The sequence below is a fragment of the Ursus arctos genome, chromosome X (assembly GCF_023065955.2).
Source record: "Ursus arctos isolate Adak ecotype North America chromosome X, UrsArc2.0, whole genome shotgun sequence".
Taxonomy (NCBI): Eukaryota; Metazoa; Chordata; class Mammalia; order Carnivora; family Ursidae; genus Ursus; species Ursus arctos.
The window spans coordinates 14823442-14835762 of record NC_079873.1 but is presented as its reverse complement, the minus strand read 5'-3'; the positions used below and the strand labels follow the sequence as shown (position 1 = coordinate 14835762).

General features: G+C 47.0%; 1 protein-coding gene across 10 annotated transcripts in view; it reads left to right on the top strand.

The window, feature by feature from the left end:
- The window catches only part of PHKA2 (phosphorylase kinase regulatory subunit alpha 2), a 74530-nt gene that overhangs the window by 29298 nt on the left and 32911 nt on the right, over positions 1–12321 (top strand). For all 10 annotated transcript variants that reach the window (XR_006407922.3, XM_048213451.2, XM_048213450.2 and 7 more), the window contains 7 exons: positions 605–773; positions 2945–3027; positions 5723–5803; positions 6917–7015; positions 9088–9234; positions 10964–11017; positions 11621–11743. Coding sequence is in view for 9 of the 10 variants with exons in the window: in XM_048213451.2 (XP_048069408.1) it covers positions 605–773; positions 2945–3027; positions 5723–5803; positions 6917–7015; positions 9088–9234; positions 10964–11017; positions 11621–11743 (756 nt within the window). In the remaining variant the exon portion in view is untranslated. The remainder of the gene's footprint in view (positions 1–604; positions 774–2944; positions 3028–5722; positions 5804–6916; positions 7016–9087; positions 9235–10963; positions 11018–11620; positions 11744–12321) is intronic.

Genomic DNA, 12321 nt, shown 5'->3' with positions numbered 1-12321 from the left:
TCAAGTTTATACAAGGGTTTCTTTTCATTTGAGTTGAAAGGCTTGAGTGTTTAAAACTTGACATTACTATCTACTGGCATTTTCAGTGAGGGGTAGATAAAATAATTCATTGAGCTTGCACTATGCACAGAACATCGTACTAGGATCTGCACAGAGTCCAAAGTGAATGCTACTGTCCCCACCCTTCAGCAGCCTGTGCCCGGTTACTCTTCAGAGCCCTAGGTGCTCTCTTCCTTTTGACCTAAGGAACCGAAGCTGAAGTTTAAATATGTCCTCTTTCTTCCCTCTTCCTCTTGCTGAGCGCCTACCATGTGTCACAGCTGCTGCTGGGCATATGCGGACAAGGAAACCCTTTGGCTTGACCCGTCGCCCTGCAGAGCTTGTTAAAATCCCCCTGGACTGGGCCGTTTCTGGTGTGGGCACGAAGGATCCCCCGCACAGCCCCTCCGTGTGGTGCTCAGTACTGAACATACGCTGCCTTTCATCTCTCTGGCTCCCAGAGGCAGCAGCTAAGAGGGCTAGACCCAAGGGATTGACCCTGGGTGTGGCCTCTGCCAGCCACGAACCCCTTAACCGCGTGAAGCTGGCTTGCTCTCTCCCGCAGGTGGATAAAGTGGAGAAGTTCAAGCACACTCAGAGTACCAAAGACAGCTTGCACGCCAAGTACAACACTGCCACCTGCAGCACCGTGGTGGGCGACGACCAGTGGGGCCACCTCCAGGTGGATGCCACCTCCCTCTTCCTCCTGTTCCTGGCCCAGATGACTGCCTCTGGTGAGCCAGGGCCCCTGGAGCCCGTTGCACAGGGAGTGGTAATCCAGAAGAGGGTGGGGAGGGGCAGGCATCGATCCAAATTCAAAATAAGTTATTTCTGTAAAGAAAAAGCGTGTGTCTTCATCATATCATGTACATTGACTCTGTGACCTGCCGATGGCCAGCTTTCTGAGGACCTGTAGGACGAAGGGCTGTCAAGCCAGCTCTGGTAGCATCTCTCTGGTTGATCCCAAAGCTGGCCTGGCCCCTCACCTTTTCCTCTCACGCCCTCTTCTAGACCCAGCCTCATTAAATCCGAATTATATTCAAACAACATGACTTCTGCCCAGAGTGGGCAGTCTGTCCATAGCCTCCATGCTGGGAGTGGGCCCAGAACTCCCTGACTATGAGCATTGTTCCTCAGCCGTGGAAGCTGTTGGCTTCATGGCAGCTTGGACACCAGGCCTCCTGAGCTGCAGAGTGCAGCCTGTTTCTGACCAAATGGTCTCTTGCACACTACAGTCTGCTGCGATGGCCCCCGGGGGTCAGGTCGTTTAGCTGCTGTGTCTCAGAGTTCTTATCCCCAGTCCAGTAAACTGACCTGAGTTAGAGGCTTCCCATGAATTTCAGTCTGCAAATGTGAAACTCTAAAGACAGCAGAAATCAGTAAATGATATTGTTATAGCTTTGTGAATAAACCAAACATTTATAAAAAATATTTTTTGGTTGTGAAAATTAATATGAGCTCACTGTAAATAGTTTGGGAAATAGAGCAAAACACAAAGAAAAAAATTCCACTGCCAATTTATTTATTTTCCTTCTTTCCTTCTTTCCTTCTTTCTTTCTTTCTTTCTTTCTTTCTTTCTTTCTTTCTTTCTTTCTTTTCTTTTCTTTTCTTTTCTTTTCTTTTCTTTTCTTTTCTTTTCAAGATTTTATTTATTTGACAGAGCACAAGTAGGGAGAGCGGCAGACAGAGGCAGAGGGAGAAGCAGGCTCCCCACTGAGCAGGGAGCCCGATGCGGGGCTCAATCCCAGGACCCCAGGTTCATGACCTGAGCAGAAGGCAGATGCCCAACCAACTGAGCCACCCAGGTGCCCCTCCGCTGCAGACTCTCTGTTGAGCGTGGAGCCCAATGTGGGGCTTGATTCTGGGACCCCGAGGTCATGACCCAAGCTGAAATCAAGAGTTGGCTGTTTGACTGAGCCACCCAGGTGCCCCACAATATCAGCTTTGACCCCATCTCTACTTGGCTTCTGTTGGATATCCTTCAGAGGCTACTTATATATATTACCAAATTGTTTTTTGAACAGTTTACTAGTTAAACTTCCCCTATTGATGAAAGAGTTCAGATCGTACCATACCCCTACCAGCTTCAAAAATCCATACTTTTAAAATATGTATATTTGCCATAATCACCTAAACATTCAAGGGCCCAAGCAAAAATCCAGCTCTCTTGATTACAACCTACTTCAGCGAGTCAATGCAGCCCCCTGGGGAGGTCCGGGGAGCTCACCTTCCCACAAGCTCAAGGGCTGTCTCTTGAACTTGGGGGCTCTACTTTACCTATCTGCCACAGGGGAAAGGTACCCACCCTTTGGCTCACTCAAGAATAAGAATAGTGTCTGGTTGCTCTGGGCTAAAATTTGTGCTTTTTGAAAACGTCTTTGCGCATATCCAACACTACCAGAAGACCCCACACCTCTTTCAGCCTTTTCTACCCGTAGGCACACCCGCCTGCCTTCCTTCCTCTTTCTGAGATTAGACACTAAGTGTTTCAATTTACTTCAGATTTAATTTTTGATGCCTAGTAAGAAAGATGAAAATGGGAAAAAAAAAATGAAAATGGGGGTACAAGAATTTCTTTTCTTTTTTTTTAAATTTTTTTAAAAAAAGATTTTATTTATTTATTTGACAGAGAGAGAGAGAGAGGCAGCGAGAGAGGGAACACAAGAGGGGGGAAGTGGGAGAGGAAGAAGCAGGCTTCCCGCTGAGCAGGGAGCCCAATGCAGGGCTCGATCCCAGAACGCTGGGATCACGTCCTGAGCCGAAGGCAGACGCTTAACGACTGAGCCACCCAGGCGCCCCTAAGAATTTCTTTCCTGGTGTGATATTTGTAATTTGGGATTGGCAGCTCACGCGTCTCTGTTCACAGCATAACTCTGTAACTTCATTGTTTGTTTCTCTTCACTAGGTTTACGTATTATATTTACACTTGATGAGGTGGCCTTCATACAGAATCTCGTTTTTTACATAGAAGCTGCTTATAAAGTTGCTGTAAGTATCAACCCTGACAGGTTTTCAGGTGTCCCAGTTCAAAAGAACGAAAATCCTACAGGTCTTGGAGGGCCAGGCTATTTGGAGCTGATCAGAAGGTCGGCAAGATTCGAGCTCTAAGATTGTCACTTCTGCCTACAAAGGACACACTTTTGTCCTGGGACCCAGTTGAGGAGTTGATGTTTTTGGAATGCACCACATGCTCTGAATCCTTTATGCTTATTTTATTTATTTTAAAAGATTTTTAGTTGTTTTTTTGCCACAGACAGAGAGCACAAGCAGGGGGAGCAGCAGGCAGAGGGAGAAGCAGGCTCCCCACTGAGCAGGGACGCCCCCCCCCCCCCCGCCCCGCCGCCAATGTGGGGCTCGATCCCAGGACCACAGGATCATGACCTGAGCCGAAGTCAGACGCTTAACCGACGGAGCCACTCGGGCACCCCGTGCTTGTTTAAATAAGACCCTAACATGTCCTGTGGCAGGTACGGGGCCAGCCTGAGTCGGGGTGACGAGCGGCAGCAGCAGCTTGTCAGTAGGAGCTGCAGTGCCATGGGGACACCCCAGGCAGCCCCCAGGCAGAGGGCCCAGAGCCAGATGTGTGCCCCAGGCCGGGTATGGGTGGCTGTAAATGTGTATAAAGCCCAGTGCCTCCAGGCTGCTGTCTGTACGGCGGGTAAAGCCTCATGCCCTTCTGGTTCATCTAGAACAACTGACCTGTGCAAAGCTGACTGTAAGGGCAGTAAAGGAAGGGTAAGGTTTGGTTTAAAAAAATAAAATAAAATAAAAAAGCCAGTATGTTTGAAAGCCAGGGTCAGCAAACATTTTCTGTAAAGGGCCAGACAGTAAATAGCTTTTTGGCCTCTATGGTCCCTGTTGCTTCTCACCTCTGCCCTTGTTGCAGAAAGGCAGCCATCGACAACACGGGAATGCGTGAGCGTGGCTGTGTCCCGCCCAGATAGACCTTCTTTACAGAAATAGGTGGCAGACTAGGTTGGGTCCAAGGGCTACCTAGGTCTAAAGAGGCGATTTTCAACGAGGGGTGGTCTTCCCCTCCCAGGGGACATTTGGCAACGTCTGGAGACGGTTTTGCTTGTCACACTGGGGAGGGGGCTACTGGCGGTTAGCGGGCGATGGTGGGGGAGTCTGCTCAACGGCCCACGGTGCACAGGAAAGCCCCACAACAAAGAATGGTCTGGCTCAAAATGTCAGTAGTGCTGAGGTCTAAAGAACCCCGAGGAGTGGAAAGGGTGGGACTTTGGTTGGACCTTGGAGGATGAGCAGAAGGGGGCGGGAATAGCAGGAGCTGTGCCAGGCAGGAACGGGCTCTGAGTGTGGGAGGGGTCCTTGGGGCGAGGGGATGCGGAGGGAAGGGAGTAGACTTCGCCTGCAAGCAGAGTATCAGAGACTTAGAAACCAAAGTCTGCTTGTGGGTGTGCCGGGGTGGAGGGCACATAACGGAGGTGTAGCCGGACGCAGGGATTTGACAGGCGCCACTGGGGAATAGCAGTTTGTCATTTGAGATTCTTGCACAGTAGAGTGAGCTGATCAGAGCAGTTTTTGATGAGTCACTTGGGTCCAGGTTTGGAGTGAGAATGGGTTGGAATGTGGAAAGGCCCAGATGTGAGGAGTACTGAAGGAACAAGTCCTGGGGCTCAGCTAGGAGGCATGCCAGCAGGAAACAGTCTCACGCCGCTCTGATATGCCTGAGTTTAAATTTGCACATTTTGGAAATGTTCATCTTTGCAGATCAAGTAATAAATACTGAAATTTTGGCACTGGTCCTGTTCGTTCGTTCATTCATTCATTCATTCATTCATTCATTCATTCATTTATTTAACAGAGAGACAGCCAGCGAGAGAGGGAGCACAGCAGGGGGAGTGGGAGAGGAAAAAGCAGGCTCCCAGCAGAGGAGCCCAATGTGGGACTCGATCCCAGGACCCTGGGATCACGCCCTAGGCCGAAGGCAGGCGCCCCCGGCAGTGGTCCTGTTCTTGTTGGCTTGTAACTTTTCAGTAGTGCATGCAGCATTATTTCAAAACAGTATCCAGTGCTTGCCTTTCTTCAGTGAAAATAAGAATTATAAAAGTTAGGTATGCACGGATCACATCTTCTGTATGGATGGAGTGTTCTGAGCCACTTCACAATAATTAGTTTTAAAAGACCAAGAAAGTTCGGTATTCTGTGGCTCAGTTTTGATTTTGGCCTCTGTTACTTGCTCAGCATTTTTCCCCAAGAGGTAACCCTAGAAATAGGTATTAAATGATATTAAATGGTTTGGTTGGCCTCCAGTAGTTATAATACATTTGTTAAAGTTTCTTTTTTCTATCTTACAATTTAAGTTCAAAGGAATCAGCTAAATAGAGGGGTAGCATTTCATTTGATTTGAAGATAAAACATTTTGTTCTCTACAAATCAAGAGTTTCTTACAGATTGATAACTTTCAAGAATAAGAAAATCGAGAGTGTTTTTGCATGCATTTTTGTTCCACTTGAGTATTTGCAAAATTCTGCATGGAGGTCCAATGAAGTGAAATTGAGGATGAGCGCAGCCTGAGTATATAAAGCCATGAATTCAGTAACCTCGGAGAAGAGAGATTCATGTTTCGTTGTGCCTGTGATAACATAAAGAAATTATTTTTCCATAGCACTTCTCCTATACCTCTTTTTCCTGCTCTGATTACTACCTTTTTCTTCCGCAGGATTATGGAATGTGGGAACGGGGAGATAAGACTAATCAGGGCATTCCGGAATTGAATGCAAGCTCTGTAGGAATGGCCAAGGTGACCCTCTTCACCTCTTTATTCTTCCTTCTGTGCATTTCTACTGCTTTGATTTGGTTCTCATCTTTAGGGGTTTGGATTTAATCTGATAGCATATCTTTCAAAAGTCTGCCGCAAATATGAAATTCAAGTGGCACATACACCCCAGCTGACTGAGATTATAGGTAAAGAATGTAGGTTTCCTACCCTGAAATGTGCATGAGCCAAATTAAGCGCCCTCCTTCCTCATTATCCATTATCATCACCCACAGGTCTAAGCTCTCGCTGTTGTCTGAGCACCTGGATGTGTGACGTCCAGTCTTCTTTTCTGGATCATAAAGAAGGCTGAAGAATATGACCTCTTTGTAGGGCAGGGCTTACAAGTTCAAAAGTCTGTGGGGTCAGGTCAGGCAAGTAACACAAAACAAGTGAAGCTGGCCAGATAGAAAAATATCGAAGGGTACTGGGGACACTGGGAACGTTCTCTAAAGGAATTCCAATTCAAAATCATTTTAAAAATTTCTTCAGGCCGAACAGAACATGGCTGTGGGGCAGATTCAGTCCTCCAGCCACCAGTTTACATCGGTTGTCCTAGACATTTCACGTGCCTCCCTCCCTCCCTCATGCTGAAGACTGAAGTGTATCCTTGGATAGAATACAGACTCTAGAGCTAGAATTTTCAAAGCAACGATAAATATGTTCTGTGAAGGTCAACTGACAGAAAACATGCTTAATACTAAATTAACTTCAAACGGCAGACATGCTAATGTTAGAATTAACACAAATAGGTGAAAGAAAGCTGTTCATGCACTTAGTGCCCTCCACCCCACCGCCAATGTTATGAACTTGTTAATATTTGATTTCTCAGTCGAGTACTGACTTCATTTGGGGAAATATTTGTCTATTTTCTCTTTCTTGTTTCTGCAAAGAGCAGCAATGTACAGGAAAGGCCTGATTCCACTGAAAATAAGGATAGAACATGTCTATAGGACACTTTAGCTGAATTTTAAAGATGTGTGTTTCATCCCCTTTGGGAAAACATGTATGCTAGATCGCTTAATGGGAAAGGGGGGAACTGGATATGCGAATGTATGTTTACTAGAAAGAAAAAGTGATTCATACCTGTGCTTGTAGGCAGCTCTTGAGGCAATTGATGAACTGGACCTTTTTGGAGCCCACGGAGGACGCAAGTCCGTGATCCATGTCCTGCCTGATGATGTCGAACACTGCCAGGTAACAGCCTCAGCTCTCACGGTCTGGACAGGAGAGAAGGAGACTGACGGAGTAGAAGACCTGGACTCCAGGTCACATTCCTCACCTTTCTTTTTTCTTTTCTTTTCTTTTCTTTTCTTTTCTTTTCTTTTCTTTTCTTTTCTTTCCTTTCCTTTCCTTTCCTTTCCTTTCTTTTCTTTCCTTTTTCTTTTCTTTCTTTCTTTCGATTTATTTTTAAGTAATCTCTACACCCAACATGGGGCTCGAACTCCCGACCCCGAGATCAAGAGTCTGTGCTCCACCGACTGAGCCAGCCAGGCGCCCCACACTCCTCACCTTTCTAGCTTGGTGGTAGTTGGCTTCTTGAGCTTCAGTTTCCTCCTTCATAAAATGGGCATACTGGCACCTTCCCCTCCTGTCACACAGGGTGGTTGTAAGAATCAGAGTAAATCAACTTAGTTCATCAGAACACTCCGTAAGCTGAGAAGTACTATGTAAACCTAAGACACAATGACGGCGAGGTGTATATATGGAGTCAACAATCACAGCAGCCTTGCTTGTCTGGAGGCAAAATCTGGTCGGTTTCTTGAGCATATAGGTGGTTTTCTGTCAGGCTTCTTTCGTGATGCCACCAAATTGAATGACCAGCAAGCAGTAGTTCACTTGGGGAGGGGTGGAGATGGGCTGAAAGGATAGTGGAGGAGAGATGAGATGGTTGAAATGGCAAATTAGTAGAACCGGCATGAAATACAGGTCAGAGAAAGGAGGGATTTGTTGCAGGTTAGGGGACTCCACTAAGCAGACAGTAGGTCACCCATTGCTGGTCAGTCAGCAAACTCTTACTTAGTGAGACCTACTGTGTGCCACGTCCCGTGCTGGGCTTGTGGGAGTGAGAGCCGTGTAAACTTGTTAGCAGACAGCTTCTGGAGGGAGCGCATGTTTGCAGGCAGAGAGCCTCAGGGAGAGCAGGTAGTTAAAGAATTGGGCTTGGAGGTCAGGTCGCTTGAGAAAATGAAGCTTTATTCAGAAGCTGAAGGGTCCCCCATCTTTACCCCCTTTGCAACTCCATTTTCCCACATTAAATTGTCCTTAATGGGGAATCTGCTGTTTCTTGGGCTACAGTTTGATAGAGTTGAGCTGATCTGCAGCTTAATAATGGCTGTCCCTAGTGGAAACTGAGCTCTGTAGCCAGCTGGGCCTGGCTTAGAATCCTCGCTCTGTCACACGAGTCTCTGTGTCTGCGTCTCAGCCCTCATGTGTGAACTGGACATAGTATCCAAATTCCTTCTTTACAAAATGGAAAAAAATTTTTAGCATGACCAAATGGGGTTTATTCTAGGAATGCAAAATTGGTTTAACATCTGAAAATCAATTAATGTAGCTAACCATGTTTATATGAGATTTAATACGTTTACGTTTCCAGGGCTCTAGCCCCATATCTGTACACGTTAGATCCCAATGTCAGCTCCCTCCCCATCCCAAACTTATCATTTCACCTTCCCTTCGTTTACACTGTCTAATCCAACCACCTTATAATTGAGGCTATATTATAGAGCCACTAAGTAACCCTAGTTCTAGGACTAAAGTAATTCTGTTATTTACTGTTTTGCCTAAGTGTTGGTGTGGTCTCTTGGCTTTGACTCCTTCACATGGGTTCTGGATCACCCAGTCACGTTCCACATAAGCCAGACATTTCTCCGTGCTGGCCCTGTATGTGTATTCTTCTCTGTCTTTACCTTCACAGCCAGGATACCCTGGCCTGCTGATGTAGTAGCCCTTAGTTCCTCCCCTGCCTGTCCAAAAGATACAGCAAGGTCAACAGAAGGCCCCCAAGGTAGGGAGACCAGCAGTTCTCAGCATGGGCTCTGAGCAATACCGTGCTCTTCCCGATCCTCTTTTCTCCCACAAGGAACAGGAATCATTGGCTGGGCAGGTGAGGTCCCCCAACAGGGGCCATATTGGTAGGAAAAAGCTCTACTCAAAATTGGCAAACTCATTCAAATGTTCCTTGGGGCTGAGGTCATGGGCTCTAGATACTGTATGCAACTGTTGATGCTTCCCAGGTTCAAGCCACATCTTTGTTTCTCATTCAGTCTATTCTGTTCTCCATGCTGCCAAGAGCATCAACGTCTAAGGAGATTGACGCTGGACTTCTTTCCATTATCTCTTTCCCGGCCTTTGCAGTGGAAGATGTGAACCTCGTGAATGTGACCAAAAATGAAATTATTTCCAAGCTCCAGGTAAGTGTTGGTCATGCCGGTGCTCTTCTGCCCTGTGTTAAGTGTCCCTTTCATGATGACACGGAGCAGTGCACCCAGGCCTCCGTTCTCCATGAGGTCCATGGCTTGGTTTATCTAAGTGGACTCAGAGTGCGGGATCGAAAGCTGCATACACGGGTGAGAAAGCAGTCTCAGAGTGATCAAGGGCTCTAGTTCTTTTTCTGACAGCAGAGCGTGAACTCAGGCCAGCACCTTTGAACCCCGATCCGTACCCCTCCTGTACTTCTAAAGCAGCTTCTTAACCCTTTAGAGACCATAGGCTTCTTTGCGAAGCTCTTGAAAGCTCGAAGGTCCCTGCCAGAAACAAATGCACACGCCCCAATATCCTCCAACCTTACACACAATTTCTGGGGACTTGGCAATCCCCAAGTTAAACTGAGCTTCAGAAAATTCCTGCTCTGAGGCGAAATGCAGGACCTATGACACAATATACCAAACTGAGAATGTTACTAAATAGCCCAGGCAACTGAACTTCTCAGTAAAATGATCAAGAAGGTGAGTTTTCTTAAAAAAAAAAAAAAAAAAAAAAAAAAAAAAAAGTTCCTTAAGCCAAAATCTTCGTGTTGATGATCTACTTAGATTCCGTTAAAAATGCTTTTAGCCCTTGGATATAAGGGGTTGAAGGGTCTCCAGTCATATCTCCAAAGAAGCTGTCTCACGGTTTAGTGGAGAAAAAGGACGCTCTTTTAGCTTGTCCCAGTAGGCAGGCAGTCCATGCAGGGAATGCAGTGTTTAAAGAGGAGCGGGTTCTTGGCCGGGCCTCCCCTGAACTCCCGGCACTCTATGGCGCTGGCCGCTAGCCGTGCGCTGGCCTCTGCAGCCGGTGCTTAAGGCACCCCCATGCACTTAAGAAACTGGGGAATGGACACCCAACACTGCAATCCAGGGACTAGGGAGGCCGATCGAGAGCTCAGTGCCTCTGCCCTGCTTTCTTAACACCCAGGAAGCTGGAGAGCAACACTGGAGCCTGCAGCAGGAAAACCTGCAGCAAGAGCCCTAGGCCTGAGGGAGCCCCACCCACCCCACCCCACCCCTGCCTCACCTCGCCGCCCTGCTTCTTTGCGTCCAGAGGCTAATTGTGAGGAGTCTGGAATGTCCTTTTGGCTTCCAGTCTTTCAAGTCCAAGTAGTCCTATCCAGGTATCTGCCCTGGTGGCTTCCGCAAGCAATGAGAGTCCCTCTGCATCTTTGCCTGACACAGCCAGTCGGGATGAAGGGCTGTCATTCTGTGAACTCTGAGCGATTACTGTCCCAGCCCTGATACTCTAACGGAAAGTTCTGGCATTCCCTCCGCAGCACTGGTCAACCCTGAATTTACTTGGCTTATTACTTAAAAATAACTTCTTGTATTGATCACAAAGAGCACTCGGTACATGTTTCGTTAAAAAAGATTCATGGGGGGGGTGCCTGGGTAGCGCAGTCGTTAGGCGTCTGCCTTCGGCTCGGGGCATGATCCCAGCGTCCCGGGATCGAGTCCCACATCGGGCTCCTCCGCTGGGAGCCTGCTTCTTCCTCTCCCACTCCCCCTTGCTGTGTTCCCTGTCTCACTGGCTATCTCTGTCAAATAAATAAAAAATCTAAAAAAAAAAAAAAGATTCATGGGAAGGGGGGTGAAGGGCCAACTTGAATCAACATAAAAAGACAAATTCTTCTCCTTCGTCAAATGCACTTTTTTTCCTTTATCTTCTTAGGGGCGTTATGGATGCTGTCGCTTCCTTCGAGATGGTTATAAAACCCCAAGAGAGGTTGTATTTAAATATTGTTTCTTCTGGTTCCTTAACTGCTTCATATTTAAATCAGCACTGTGGTGTTCTCCGTCTCTTGATTATAAAATTGCATGTTAGAGTATTGGACGGGGAAGTCTTAATTTTGGAGACAGCAAGGCTGGCGTTAGGGAGTACAATAATAAGATCGTCAGGACAGCAAGCTGGTGGTTTAAAACCAGCCTGTAGACAAGGACAAACGGTTCTGTGGCTCACGCGATGCGTTAAAGAGCAACTGTGGCCTCCCTCGCGAGTTTCTTTGCCATCGTAACTGACGGAGTGATTTCAGTGAAACAGATAGTCTGCTGAGCACTGTGATAGGCAAACTGCTATTTATTTGTTAGCGATCTAGGAAGCTTAATATAATATACCACCAAGGAGTCTTGTGTACATTTCTGATAGACTTTTCTGAAATTTTACCACGGAAAACTGCCAGAAATAGCATCTCCCCATTATAGCCGACTCCTTATCCTGGTAGCCACAGAGCTGTAGTGATTCAGAAGGCGAGGGAAACCCGGTGAGGCACGGTAGTATTATATATGTGATCTGACAGCACCCTTCAGAAGGTTTCCTGTTTGATTCCAGGACCCAAACCGATTGCATTATGACCCAGCTGAGCTCAAGCTCTTTGAAAACATTGAATGTGAGTGGCCTGTGTTCTGGACGTATTTCATAATAGATGGGGTCTTCACTGGGGACGCCATTCAGGTGAGAATATGCTGGGTGCTGTGCTGATAATCAGCATTTTCATTCCCTCCATGTGCTGAGTGTTATTAGAACATAAGGTTATGCAAGAATTTAGAGCACTGTATCAGTTATCTGTTGACGCTTAACAGGTTTTCCCAAAATGTAGTGAATTAAAGCAACAGCTATTTTATTTGCTCGTGATTCTACAATTTGGGCAGGACTCGGCAGGGACAGGTTGTCTCGGCTTCACTTGGTGTCAGCTGGTTCATGGGGGCTTGGAGGATCTGCTTCTGACATGGCCTCACTTACGTGGCTGGCAGCTCGATGCTGGCTCTTGGCTGGGAGCTCGGCTGGGCTCTTGGCTCAGGCCTTGCTTCGTCTCCATGTGGCTAACTTGGGCTTCTCACAGAATTGTAGTGTCTGAGTAGCTAGGCTTTTTACAGGGTGGTCGTCTTACCCCAGAATGCAAAAGCAAGAGCTCCCAAGCTTTCTTAAGGTGTAGGCCCTGAATTGGCAGTGTCCCTTCTGTTGCATTCTGTTGTTTAAAGGGCCATGCCACATTCAAGGGGAGGGGACTGCACGGTCGACCAAAAACAGAT